This window comes from Perca flavescens, chromosome 6 (assembly GCF_004354835.1).
Source record: "Perca flavescens isolate YP-PL-M2 chromosome 6, PFLA_1.0, whole genome shotgun sequence".
NCBI lineage: Eukaryota > Metazoa > Chordata > Actinopteri > Perciformes > Percidae > Perca > Perca flavescens.
This window is the reverse complement of record NC_041336.1, coordinates 38,821,511-38,834,785: the sequence shown is the minus strand read 5'-3', so window position 1 is coordinate 38,834,785 and position 13,275 is coordinate 38,821,511. Positions and strand designations below refer to the sequence as shown.

Sequence of the window (13,275 nt, the reverse complement as noted above, 5' to 3'; positions counted from 1 at the left end):
TGCTATACTGTAGTTCTATTTTAAAAGTTGATTATCTTTGTTGTCACTAGATTCAGAATTTATAGAAACACTATAATTGATTTCAAAGGGCCTGGTCCATCTTTCAAATACATTTGTGTGATATAGATAATAAAGCAAAATTTGTGTGTGGTAGAGCTGGGCCCTTCTACAATATGCAAGCTTTAATATCTTTAGATAAATATTTATGCATTTTCCTCAAAATGGCTTTGCAAAAGGATTTGCTTTTTTTTAAATCCCAACAAGACTGAATATAGATATTAAATGTAATCTGTGGTAATGCTGACCGAAAAATTTTATTTTCACCGCCATTGCGGTATGAACGTGTGCTAGAACACATCACAAAAGACTGAAATGCCTGAAACGCGATGAATAAGGAAAACCATTTTATTAAGGGATGGGTTTCGAAACCCAGATTAAATGGGCCCCGGGGCTAAAAACTGTAGTATTTATCATCCTGCTGCAGCCTCTCCCCTGCTCGGGGCTGACCTCCTCCAAAAATACACACATACAAACATACACACACACACACACACACACGGAACAAAGTCAGCAGACAGCAGATCAGAGAGACTGCGGTGGAGACAACTCCTCGTTACTAACCTTGGCTGAAGTAGATGATAGTGATAGTGTTGTATGATTACTGCACCTTTATTCACCTGGCTTCCTGCCTCTGGTTGTTGTATTATGAAAAGCGTAGTCCTCAGTTATCTGTCAGTTTAGCTCAGCCGAGTCAGTAGCCAGGAAGATGCTTGTCCCCTGGTGGTGCTTTCATGGAGGTAATCAAGGGTGATCCTGTCTTTATTCCCACCACCGCACATGAAAGTAGGCCAGATAGTGAGTAGCAAAAGGTGTGTGTGTGTGTGTGTGTGTGTGTGTGTGTGTGTGTGTGTGTGTGTGTGTGTGTGTGTGTGTGTGTGTGTGTGTGTGTGTGTGTGTGTGTGTGTGTGTGTGTGTATAACATGGCACTGGGTTCTCTTTGCCTCAGATGGCAAGGAAACAGGCTTTTTGTGCCCTGCAGTCACAACAAATTAGTGAATTAATAAGACATTTGGTGTTGCCTGGCCTTCCTCTTGACTGCCTGCTCTGCATGAGGGGAGCTGGCCTTGAAAATCCACACTGCTGCACTGTGAGTGAACATGGAGTCATGAAGCCCACTGGCCATACAATTTGACGGCCTCTCAGCACAACTGTGGACCAGATTAGGAAGGCTATGAAAAAGCCACTCAAATAAGCCTTTTTGTGAAAAAATGTACTGTTAAAGGTTCCTGTTTTTTTGTTTTATTATATGAACAAAGTGGCTGTGAGACAAAAAACTGGCATTTAGTTAGATCCTGTTCACTTGTAAATTTAAGAAAGCAGCACATTTTGGTGTAAAACAATTGAAAAGAATGCTTTTTGTTTATGGCATTGTTTTATGAGCTTGAATTTTCTTCTTAGGCCTGGTGTTGGCCTTGCTTCAGCTCCACAAAATGTCAAAACAATGCAGACACATGCATGACAGAACATAATGCTTTTTGAAAGATTTCAGTTAAGCTTGTATGTTTTTTTTCTTCTTTTGCAAGTACCCTAGCACTGTTCTCTGTAAAAGTACAAGGCCCATGTTTCTTTGTGTATCTCTTGTGTGAAAAAGAGCAGGGAGTGCAGGAGGTGTTAGTGAATATGCGTGCATGTGGACAATCCTGAGCACCGTGATGCTTTCCTCCACCCTGGGGAAAGGCTCCACAGTGTCACTGCTGCCCATACTCGGTGGCTGAGCAAGGAGGGCCAGGTGGTGGTGCCGAGTGCAGCACAGTCAAGCGTGGACGCAGCGCATGCTGACATTTGCCTTCTCTGACTGCTGCAGGGAGAGGAAAAATCTGCTTTTCCATATGTTTATGCTCGTTGCAACCCTTCCCTCCACCTACTGCCCCCCCATCCCACTGCCTCATTCTGTTCCCCTCTCCCCAGTCTCAACCAGATGGCTCCCTGAACATTGTTTACCTTGGGTGACGGTCCCAGATGCAGAGTGTGTCCATCGGCATCCCCATTCCGCCCAGTTAGTTTTCTCATTCCTCTGCTCCCTCTTAGCCAAAGTGCCAGTAGCAGCTCTTACACTCAAGTTGCATTCAGTCTGTTGATTTTGTGGATCCTCTTACAAACACAACAAGTAGGCACATACATCTGCATACTCTTTCTCTCAATTGCTTTCTCATTTGCTCAGTTCACATTTTGTAAACCCATCTCTTCACACCTTCTTTGTCTCACACCAAATCCAGAAATACATTGTTTGTTTTCCTGATCAGGTCTGCAGTCTTACCCCATCTCCACTTGTTTTCCATGCATTGTGTGCGTTGACATATGGGAGCTCCCTTATGGCTGCATATTGAAGTTGGAAATAGGCCTCCAGATGTTGCCAGCACGGAAGGCCAGATGCATTTCGCACCGCTGGGTGGAGCGCCACAAAAGCCGTCCCAACAAGCTGAACCTAAACTACAAGACAAGCCTAAAAATGCTCTCTTCATTTCTCTCTCTTTCGTTTCAGTTAGGCCTAAAGCACGGACATTTAACGCAACACAGTTGGTGCAGTCGAGAAAAATATATCAATGCAGCAGACCTGAAAGAGATTGTACTGTATGTGTGTGTATTCAAGTATCTGTTTTTTTCTTCGCAAATCTGTTTAACTTAGAAGTTGTCCTTTCACCCACATGAGTGGAATTTAATTGAGTCTAAAATGCAAGTTGCCAGGCCACGAGTGAAAAGCCTATGGTTCACATTCCAGCAACTGTGTCTAGGGCACTGCCGCTTATGTCCTGGCCTTGAAGAGGAAAAGCTTGTGAGGTAGCAGCCAGCAGTGGAGTTACCAACACTGTAGGGTGAATGGCTTTTTCAATAAATGTGTTGTGCACAAGGAGTGGTTCTGTGACTTGAATGTTCAAGGGCAAGGCCGCTGTATGTTGAGTGGTGAGAGTAAAGGTGCAGGTTATTTTGATGGTTTATGGTTCAATTGAATTTCCTTTGTTTAAACATGAACAGGTTCAGGCCATTGACCTCGCTGCTAGCCTGCTCTCTTGACTGGCTTACATGGGAGAAGTGCTCAATGTGCACATTATTATTAAAGGGAAAACTCACATTTTTTACATGGTGTAAAAAAGTATGCATTTTTTCTGTGTATCTGGGGCTCATCCAGCCGCACCTGCAAAATCTACTGAACTACAGAGTGCTACTTTAGCTTTGGTACATGTAGCTGCGCAGCGCAGTGCCATTCTCAAACTTCCTTGTTCTATTCTCTTGTATTGCAAACTAGCTACTTTTCCATTAGTAAAAATATGAGTGCAGAGAATGTTATGGACAAGGATTCTTACAGTGTACGTTTTTACAGTTTTTTTTTTTATTTTGGCTGATTCGAAGAGAAGAGAAGGGTACGCAGTTATTAGGGTTCCTCATTCAATACACTTATGGCTTGCCCCAACCGTAGCGCTCTTTGGTGCTATGTACCAGTATATAAAACATTCAAACCGTACGGGAAATTAAACCGCTTTACCAGATCAACCGGTACACCGCCCAGCACTGCGTGTCAATATACTGTCTCAGATCATCAATCCTTTTTACTGTCCCCACCTCTCTCCCTAGGCAACGTGCTACACGTACATTTCATTACATTTCGAAACATCAAATCAGTGTGCACTCCAGCCCTAACAATTGTGTTAGCCACCCACTTGACCACCAGAACAGCACTGACCACAGTGGACGCCCACTACAACACTGCTCTGTCTCTGAGCCCAGACTTTCTTGCCCCCCTTGCCCCGCTGAACTTTGCTCCATGAAAGCCTCTGGTCGCAGACTGGAAAGACTTTATAAAAGAACTGACCTCACTGTCCACCTGGAAGCCTACAAAGAACATGTGAACTCCTACAAAAAAGCTCTTTCTAAAGCCAAGACAAGTCTTATCTATCAGCAACTCCTGGTGTGTGCCCCATCCACTTCTAATTCCAATCAACCACAGGACATTGCTCCCTCCCCTGCTCATCTGCCTCAGCGCTGCCTCTCCTCCTTCACGCCTTTGGACGACCATCTAGTGACCAAGCTGGTCACAAAAGCAAAGGCTTCCACCTGCTCCCTGGATCCAATGCCTACAGCCCTGGTCAAAGCATGTCTGCCTGTCCTGTGTCCCATCATGGTGGATGTCATCATCTGCTCCGTGGAATCTGACCTACTACCCACCTACTTTAAAACTGCCTCAGTTACCCCTATCCTCAAGAATCTAGCATCGGATCCAGAGGATGCAAACAACTATTGGCCAATCTCCAACCTTCCATTCCTTGAAAGGCGCTATATAAATGAAAGTTGTTATTATTATTATTATTATTATTATTATTATTATTATTATTATTATTATTAGTAGTAGTATTATTAATACAGTGATAACTTTAATTTAGCAAAAAAAAAAAAACTTAATGGTGACACGACCAGACCTTCAAAGTCTTCAATACATATGAGTCTGGACAGACATGAATGTAAACTGCAACTTGACTGGTTGGTGGAGGCATACAACCACAAGGCAGTATTTCTAGTTTGCCATGTCATGTGGCCAGTAGAGCAGCTACTGTTCCGCTGGTTGGTGTATTCAAAGATTCTCCAAAATCTGAAATTTTAGAGACAGTTCCTGAAAGAAATTTTATTTGCAATATAAAGAATCTTTCGTGAAATGTCAAAAAAACTCAATCTAAAACTTTATGACACACATCGAAAAAGAAATGGTCAACAGTATTGGGAAATATACAAAATTTGTATTTAATGGGCTTAAACATCATGAGCATTTACCAGAACCATAAGATAAAAAAGAAAAATCGTACTGCTCACAATATTGCTTAAAACAATCATAAGAATTCTTACACAATTTTGCATTCTTATTAAAAGATAGTTAATTATTACCAATTCAATCAATCAAATATTAATAATTTGGTATATTTTAAGCCATCAGTGTGTCTCTCATTCAGTATTCAGCAAGTGGTACAGCAAGCATATGTACTGTATGTTAGAGGTGTATGTGAATGCATTTGCTTGTGTTCAGTAACTTCAAACGTTAGGAGCATGAAGGCAGCACAAATAGTGTAAAATGTGTAATACATGCACGTTTTTGACGCCTTTTTCAGTTTGTTTTTCTTTTTCCAACGTTTTAAATTGTAAAATTTTTCTTCTACACATTTTCAGCGCTTATTTCTACGTCCCATATTTTCTGATATAAAACAAATAGAAAACCGGTCAATTTGACCCGAAGTCAACACAAGGGTTAAGGGTTCCGGATGTCACACTTGGTTTCTCATTAATGCCTGTATAGATGTATGATGTTATTGAACCCCCGTTGTTTTTCTGCTCACTTACCAGATTAATGCCAGTTAAATTAGAAGTGATAATCTTTGGGAGTTGTTTATTGTGAATTTTACCCATATATGTTTAAAACTATGCGGTAATTGTGGCTGGCTAGTCACACATTGTGATATGCTCAATATTGATACATGATTATTTGACTGAAAAGTAAGCAAGTGAAATTGGCATTGATAACATTTGAGCATGTTTAAAAACTATTTTAATTGAAACTATATCCATTCAATGGACCTTTTTCTATGTTTGTTTCCTTAATGATTACATCTCTCTTAATACCAGTACAGTGCTGCTCATGAGTATAGGAACCCATGCTAAAGTTGAATAAAAAGAGGAATAAAATGATCATCTTTTGGAAATTGATCTTAATGCCGTAATTGAAAAATTAGGAAAAATCCAATCTTTGAGAACACCAATTTTCTTTGTGAATGAATAATGTATCGTAAATAAATAAATCTTCTTCCTTAAAATACAGGGGGCATAAGCAAGTACACCCCTATGTTAAATTCCCATAGAGGCAGGCAGATTTTTATTTTTAAAGGCCAGTTATTTCATGGATCCAGGATACTATGCATCCTGATAAAGTTCCCTTGGCCTTTGGAATTAAAATAGCCCCACATCATCACATACCCTTCACCATACCTACAGATTGGCATGGGGTACTTTCCATAAAATCATCTCTCAATGCAAATCAAACCAACTATTAGGCTAACTGAAATAAAACCATGCCAATCTCTAGTTATGGTGAAGGGAATGTGATGATGTGGGGCTGTTTTAATTCTAAAAGCCAAGGGAACTTTATCAGGATGCATAGTATCCTGGATCCATGAAATAACTGGCCTTTAAACATAAACATCTGCCTGCTTCTATGGGAATTTAACATAGGGGTGTCTATTCTTATGCCCCCTGTATTTTAAGGAAGAACATTTATTTATTACATTATTCATTCACAAAGAAAATTGGTGTCCTTAAAGGTTGGATTTTTCCTAATTTTTTAAATTAAGGCATTAAGGTAAATATCTGAAAGAAGATTCCTCTTTTTAGTCAAGGTTAGCATGGGTTCCTATACTCATGAGCAGCACTGTAAGTTAATGTATGTTGTGCCAAAGAGATCAGAGGCACCATGTATTACTTTACTGAGCTTGTCATTCATCATAGAGCCCAAGATATTCTGCATGAAGCCAACTGGCTGGGATTTTCTGGATCTGTCAAACCTTTTTAATATATTGAGTGAACAGCTCTATGCCTCAATAAGCACCTTCTAACTTCTATTCATTGCCTTACTCATCTCCCTCCCTTAACTAACAAATTCATTAGCACCACCTCCATTTCTTCATTCGCTCTGAATGTAATGTTATAGTGTGTTCACACAGCCATTCTTTCCCCAACTGCAACTACCAATTCAACATAGAAAGCAGTGAAAAGTCTTTTTATCATTTATTGAAGACTATAGTATTACAATAGTCTTTAAATTAATGTTACCTTTAAATGATCCATATTTTGTCCAGCTTAGACATATTTCAACTCATGAAATTTGCAGTAGTGTTTTAGCAGATGCCATTACACTGAATTGCATATTTTGTTCTACATTGTATATTAATCACTGGTTGTTTTTTCTGACTTAATTATACTTTAAGTGTTCTATGTGAATGTGTAAGTTGTTACAGGAGAACAGGAGTCTCTATCAACAGATCAGTGACAAAAAACCTGATGCCGGCATCCATAACTTGTTGCACATGAACCGCTGCTTAGAGCTAATGTACATTTTTGTCTCTCCTGACCATTATGGCACTTGGGTAACAATGCAAACTTTAGAAAAACGTAGAAATATCCATTATGTGATCACTAGTACAAAGAGTATGGCAGCAAAGGGTTGTTTTGCTCCTTTGAAACTTGCTGGTAATGGTTTTTGACAGATCCATAGATACACATTTTGTGCATGAGGGCTTGAACCCTCTTCTACTCTAATCTCCATTTTCAGGATTCCTTACTAGTAAGCAAATCCGTAACTACTAACGTGTCAGTAACACTGTTATTGGTATTGTGTCATCATGGTGTTGGCTTTTTTGCTAAATGCTGGCACACCATCAGTTCGCACAGCTACACTACCTACTCTAGTGTGTCCCCCAGCAGACTATCTGTATGTCACCGTTAGATTCTGACCATCTGTGTCTGATTTACTGTTAAATGTTAGTTTTCATTGGTGATCAGGAGTAACAGCTGGCTCTGGAGAGCCATCTCTCTAACCCCAGCCCCCACCCCCACCTCACTAACCAGTGGAAACTTCTACAGCTGTCATCTGCTTTCCCAAATGACCCAGCTTTCCTTCCAGCTGCCATCCCAGCACCCTGCTCCCAGCCCTAGTCTCGCTTCAAGGCTAAGCCCAATTTTTTTCTGTATCCTGCCACAATCTCAATCTAAGGGAGGCCGACTTCTACCCTCAATTCCAACCAAATTACCAACTCTGCCACCATCTCAGCTCTATCTTGAAGCTTGGCTGCCAATTCTTAATACAAAAAAGACAACAACCTTAAAGTAAAAGCCAAATCAGGGTTCAGAAACAGAATCATTTGTCAATTTCAAAGACCACCCACACACCATATCCCCCGTTATATATCTGTAATTTCCAGGCTTGTATTTCTATTGAATAATTTTACAAATATACATTATTGCATCACTGACCTTTTTTGTTTTTTCTGTGTTCCAGGAGCATCACCCAAGATCATCAAGCTGCAAGAGGAACCATCAGATTACACTGACTCGCCCAAGGGCAAGAGCCCAGCCATCAACAGCACCTTGGTCCCTGTCAAAGGCATAAATAACCTTGGTAACACCTGCTTCTTCAATGCTGTTATGCAGGTTGGTATAACTATGAGTTGGTTCAAACATGAACATTTTCTGTGCGTGTGTGTGTCTATACTCTTAGGGCATTTTATCGTGCATTATGAAATATGGTGCAGTTATATTACAGTATTTAGTCAAAATAATTACCGTAGGAAATCCCAGAAGTTGGTGTAATGCACACGGTTATTATACATCTGAAGCATGAATACATTTCTCAAAGGTGGATTTCTCACTGAACATCACCTGGTTGCATGTCATTGCTTTATTTAATGAGACCATATGACACATATGTCACAGGGATTTCCATGGTAACATGGCAATATGAATATGAATGCCTCTTACAATTTGGAAACACTCAAGTGCTGCCTCTGAGGTGTCTGGCCTATAGTGAACCAGTCTTACAATGACAGTGAGTGTAAACAGGCTTGGCCTTGAGGTCATTTTGAAGTATATTTAACGCAAAAGTAAATGCAGTGCCGGCTTGGACACATTCACCTTCCCAAACGCTAGTGGCACTCAGTGTGTGCAGGGCATGTTCACCATACAACACAGCTATAGAGCCTTCCCAGGTTTTCTCTGGCTGTGTCATGGTGACTTCAAACCAACCAACATGCCTCTTCAACAATGAAGCAGGGTTTTTTCCGCCATTTTGTTCATCACCCTCGGGGCCTTCCTCGTTGATTGAAATTTGAGTCAGTGCGCTTTACATGGTTTTCCCTCCCTCTGCCTCCCCTCTCCCTGTCTTTTTGTATTGTCTTCTTGAAAATTGCAATCTTTTTGGTGAAAACACATAATTGTCAAAGGGTGAGCTGTGTCTGCATTCACAATGCCAGCTCCATTGTGTGTTTTCCATAGCAACTGTCTTCATTGCCAGGATGTGACAAGGAAAAGGGAAGGAAAAGATGTTTCTCTAACATGAAGGGGCATTGACTGCTTCAGACTCTCCTCACCCAAGGACCTTCTCGTCATTTCAAACTCACAGATCATAGATAGATTTGAAAGCCTCTTTCATAATAATGAACTCACCACAAGTTTTCCAAGTCCTACTACAGTGGAGATAACATTTCACAAGGGTATTTTACTGTAATTGACGACATTGGATTGCTACAAGCTTAGTATCAATACAGTTTAATATCTTCGAAGGATTATAACTTTTTGTTCACTTTTCTTGTCGAAAAAATTGTTGTTTGGTCTTTTAATTTGATGAATAGTAAAACCACTGTTTATGATCGATTTGATGATCCAATGATTTTATGAATAATGCTAATACATAATACATGCAACATTTGTTGATCTTATGAACAATACCTTTACCCATTGCCATTCAATGCATAGATGGATTGAAAATTGTTAATGAAATGTTAGTAACACAGTCTTAAAATGATTCTTTTCTCTCCACAGAACCTGTCTCAGACACACATGCTCATCGACCTCATCCAGGAAGTGAAGGACAAAGGCTACAAACTGAGGATCAGCCCCACTGTCGATACCAATGTGGTACAGTCTGCTGTCCATCTCTTCTACTTCTTAAGCTATAGCAGGGTTTACCTGGGATTTAGGTGCAAATGAACTCATACGCTCAATTGCACATTTTGGTGACGTCAGGCAATTATTTGCACGAAGCTTAGTGGTTGTCTGTTGCAGCAAGGGAGAGATCACTAAAACTCCAAAACTTGGAGGAGTGGCTTGTCGCTAAAATGACAATTGCTGGACGACCATAAAGGTCAGCCCACCTTAAGTTAGTTAGCCTCTGCTAAAGTTGTCGCTAGCTTCGTGGCTGCTAAGCCTCTTCACTTTAACCAGCAGGTAGCAAGCAAGACAGGGAACATGGCTTGGGTCATGAGGAGTTGTAGCATTTATTCACCGGCAGATAAACTGTACACAGACTGCACTGCTACGTTCACAGCTATAACGTTACCTACACGCACACTCCTTCCTCTCTCTCCACTCACTAATGTGTGGGCTGCAGCTGCTGCCGTGTGCACAACATGCTGTGTGTATGACACTGTTTGTGCCACTGTGTATGCGAACCATCATGCGGCACTCGTGCAGAAGACAACGATTGTCTTTACATTCATAAGCTTAGGCGGTACGCCTACACTGTATAATGGCAGGAAAAACCCTGTGTTGTCTCCTCCAAACTAAACAATAGATTGAACAAATGAAAAATGACTTTGCTTTTGAAATGATCATCCTAATGCTGCAGACTAGTTCAACGTTGTTCCCCGTTTGCATTCATTAGATCAGTGACAGCTGACTCTGATAATAAATAGTTTTAATTAATTAATTGAAAATGGATCCTATGTAAAGTAAATGTTTTGGTATTTTGGCAACTTTCGGTCTAATTTTAAAACGTGTTTTATGAAGTAAATTTGAAACTTCTTTATGAGCATTTGTGAAAAATTAAATTACATTTAATTTTGTTATTTTACTTTTGACTTTTTTAAATATCATCCTAATTAATATAAGTAAATAATTAAAACTAAAGTAATTCTGAGTTTTCCAAAACTGTTATTATATAACTTGTATTGGCACATTAAGTTAAAGCTGGATCCTGTTTTGTTAATGTCTTAATTGTAGTTGGTCTCTTCATATTCCAGAGTCCATTGACCGTAACGCTGCCTAGTCCAGAGCCCCTGACTACGGCCATGTTTCTCTTCCTCCAGAGCATGAAAGAACCAGGGAAAGGACCGGTCAATCCCAAGATCCTCTTTAACCAGCTCTGCCAGAAGTAAGACGCTACTCTTCATATCAATTACCATAAAATCCCCCTTGATGATACACTAGCTTCAGACTCAATTGATATATTTTATCTCAGGGTCAGTGAAGTTGTTAAACTGTACCATAATTGTTAGTTTTGCAGTTCTCCATCATCACAATAGCAGTTTACAACACAGGAGCCACAGCTTTCCCCTGCTTTCATCCCCTCACTGCTGTTGTGACCACTTTAACCAGCCAGACCCAGGTAGCACCTGGTTCCAGCTCAATGCCTTTGACGCACTCAAAGCTCAACATACACAAAACATAATACAGGCACTGTACCTTATTAAGTGTGTAGCAGTAGCTGCTGATGTGTCACTCTTTCTGCCACTTGCCACACTGCTGTGCCACCTGTGTCACATTTGATCCAGAGCGAGGTCTAACAGGCTGTGTCACAGGCAGAAACAGCCCTACATTTATGAACCGAACAGTTTTATTCTCTTTTATGAACAGTGTGAATTTTCAGTTGGCTAGGTTCTTGTTTGAGCATGGTATACTGCTGGTTGGGTCCACCCCATGTGTTGAGTAAATGGGGGGGGGGGGCACTGTTTAGTGGTGCAGGTGGGTGACCAGGGCATTTGACATAGGATGACTGCCTTCATCTCTGGTGCGGCTTTGACAGTTATTCTGGTACCTAGCTTTCATCAAAAAGTAAGTGTGTGTGTTGCCTGGTTTCACCTCAGGCAATTGTGCATTCAGACAGCAAGCGTTGCACACACCTTTATGCATTCATATGCGTCTAATTTTAAGTAGGGCTTATCTATTCCAGTGACATGCATTTAAATAGATATATATATATATATATATTACTTTTTGCCTCAGCACCCATTACCCATACAGTATGGTACACTTATACCACTAAACTTTTATCAAGGCCAGTATGTTGTTTTATATATCCATAAAGTGAATGCAAATATGCAGCACAAATATCCACACACACTGTTGTCAAATACAAAAGGGTAGCAAACAACAAGAATTGTGGGGAAGTTAGATATTTTAAAAGAAAAACAATGGTACAGCCCTCTTTAAAACGTCCAAGCATTTTCTAATTAAATCCATTGTTGCATAGGTATAGAGCTGAATCCATTAGTCGATTAACAAAAAAAATCTATCTGCAACAATTTTGATTTAAAAAGAAAAAACAGTGAAAGAACCAAGATTTGATCAAGTTGAGCACTTAAACTCATTTTCTTTATTTTAATCTCTACATCTTCACAGGAGCTGCAAGGTATCCAGGTATACTGTATATGGGGGGGGATCTAATTCTTTGAGCAACTTTTACCAAAAATTAAAAAGTGGTCAGAAGTCTTTGTTCTGAGTGAACTTGTTCATTTCTTGAAAAGAAATTTTTCGAATGGGCTATATGCAAAAATACCAGTTATTTTATTATATTTATTATGTTTTTATTATATTTTTGATGGAGCCGCAGGGTGTTGCACAGGCCGGACAGGAAGTGTAAGGGCTAAATCATCTAGTCAGGTTTCAAAATAACAACCCTGTGGAGACTCCTGATCGTATATCCCATTGCATCACTATTTTAACAACTAAAACAGCCACAAATCTTTATTCCATGATGTTCATAACTGGACTAAATGCAAGAAACCATTTAACTATGTAGAATACTTACTTTTATGGTAGAAACACAAAAATCCACAACAAAATCTCTGAGTTGGGCAGGCAAGACGCTCCTGGTGTGGTATTGTGCATGGCGGATGACTGAACAAATGCACAACACAACCGGAGTGCGCCACATATGCGCCTAGTGGAATCCCCTGGTAATACACTCCTCCACACAGCAACTCATTTCCATTCAGTCAGGTCTAAAGCTTTGAACTGAAAGGACAGGGTCAATAACTGCTCCTGTTTACAGAGCTATTTTTCTCCGTTTTAGTGACCTTTATGATGGCTACACTCTGTGAATATAGCCTGTCATCCTCACTTGTCGCTGCAAGCTTTTGTCACACCAAGAGGTTTGTGTCTGCACTTGGCCTGTGGGGGCAGAGAGTGCTTTTCCATTTCTCTTTCACTGTCTTTCTCAGTATGTTGATGTTGACAGGCAGGTTAATAAGGATTTCTGGCTACAATGGGAGCCTGTTTGAGTGTTTATGTGCAATACTGGAGCTCTATTCAGCCTATTTATTCCGCTCTTTCCAATAGTTTGTATTAGGGCTGAACGATTTAGGGAAAAATTCTAATTGCAATTTTTCTGCCAGATATGCGATTACGATTCAATTTCAAATCGAGATTTCAATTGAAAACAATGAATCGTTCAGCCCTAGTTTGTATGTG

The 13,275-nt window shown here is 40.2% G+C and overlaps 1 protein-coding gene across 3 annotated transcripts in view; it reads left to right on the top strand.

Moving 5' to 3' along the window:
• usp45 (ubiquitin specific peptidase 45) overlaps positions 1–13,275 on the top strand; it is a 45,907-nt gene that overhangs the window by 7,061 nt on the left and 25,571 nt on the right. For 2 of the 3 annotated variants that reach the window (XM_028581575.1, XM_028581573.1), the window contains exons 6-8: positions 8,090–8,241; positions 9,628–9,723; positions 10,827–10,957. In XM_028581575.1, coding sequence (XP_028437376.1) covers positions 8,090–8,241; positions 9,628–9,723; positions 10,827–10,957 — 379 coding nt within the window. The remainder of the gene's footprint in view (positions 1–8,089; positions 8,242–9,627; positions 9,724–10,826; positions 10,958–13,275) is intronic. The other variant, XM_028581576.1, reaches the window with a different exon arrangement.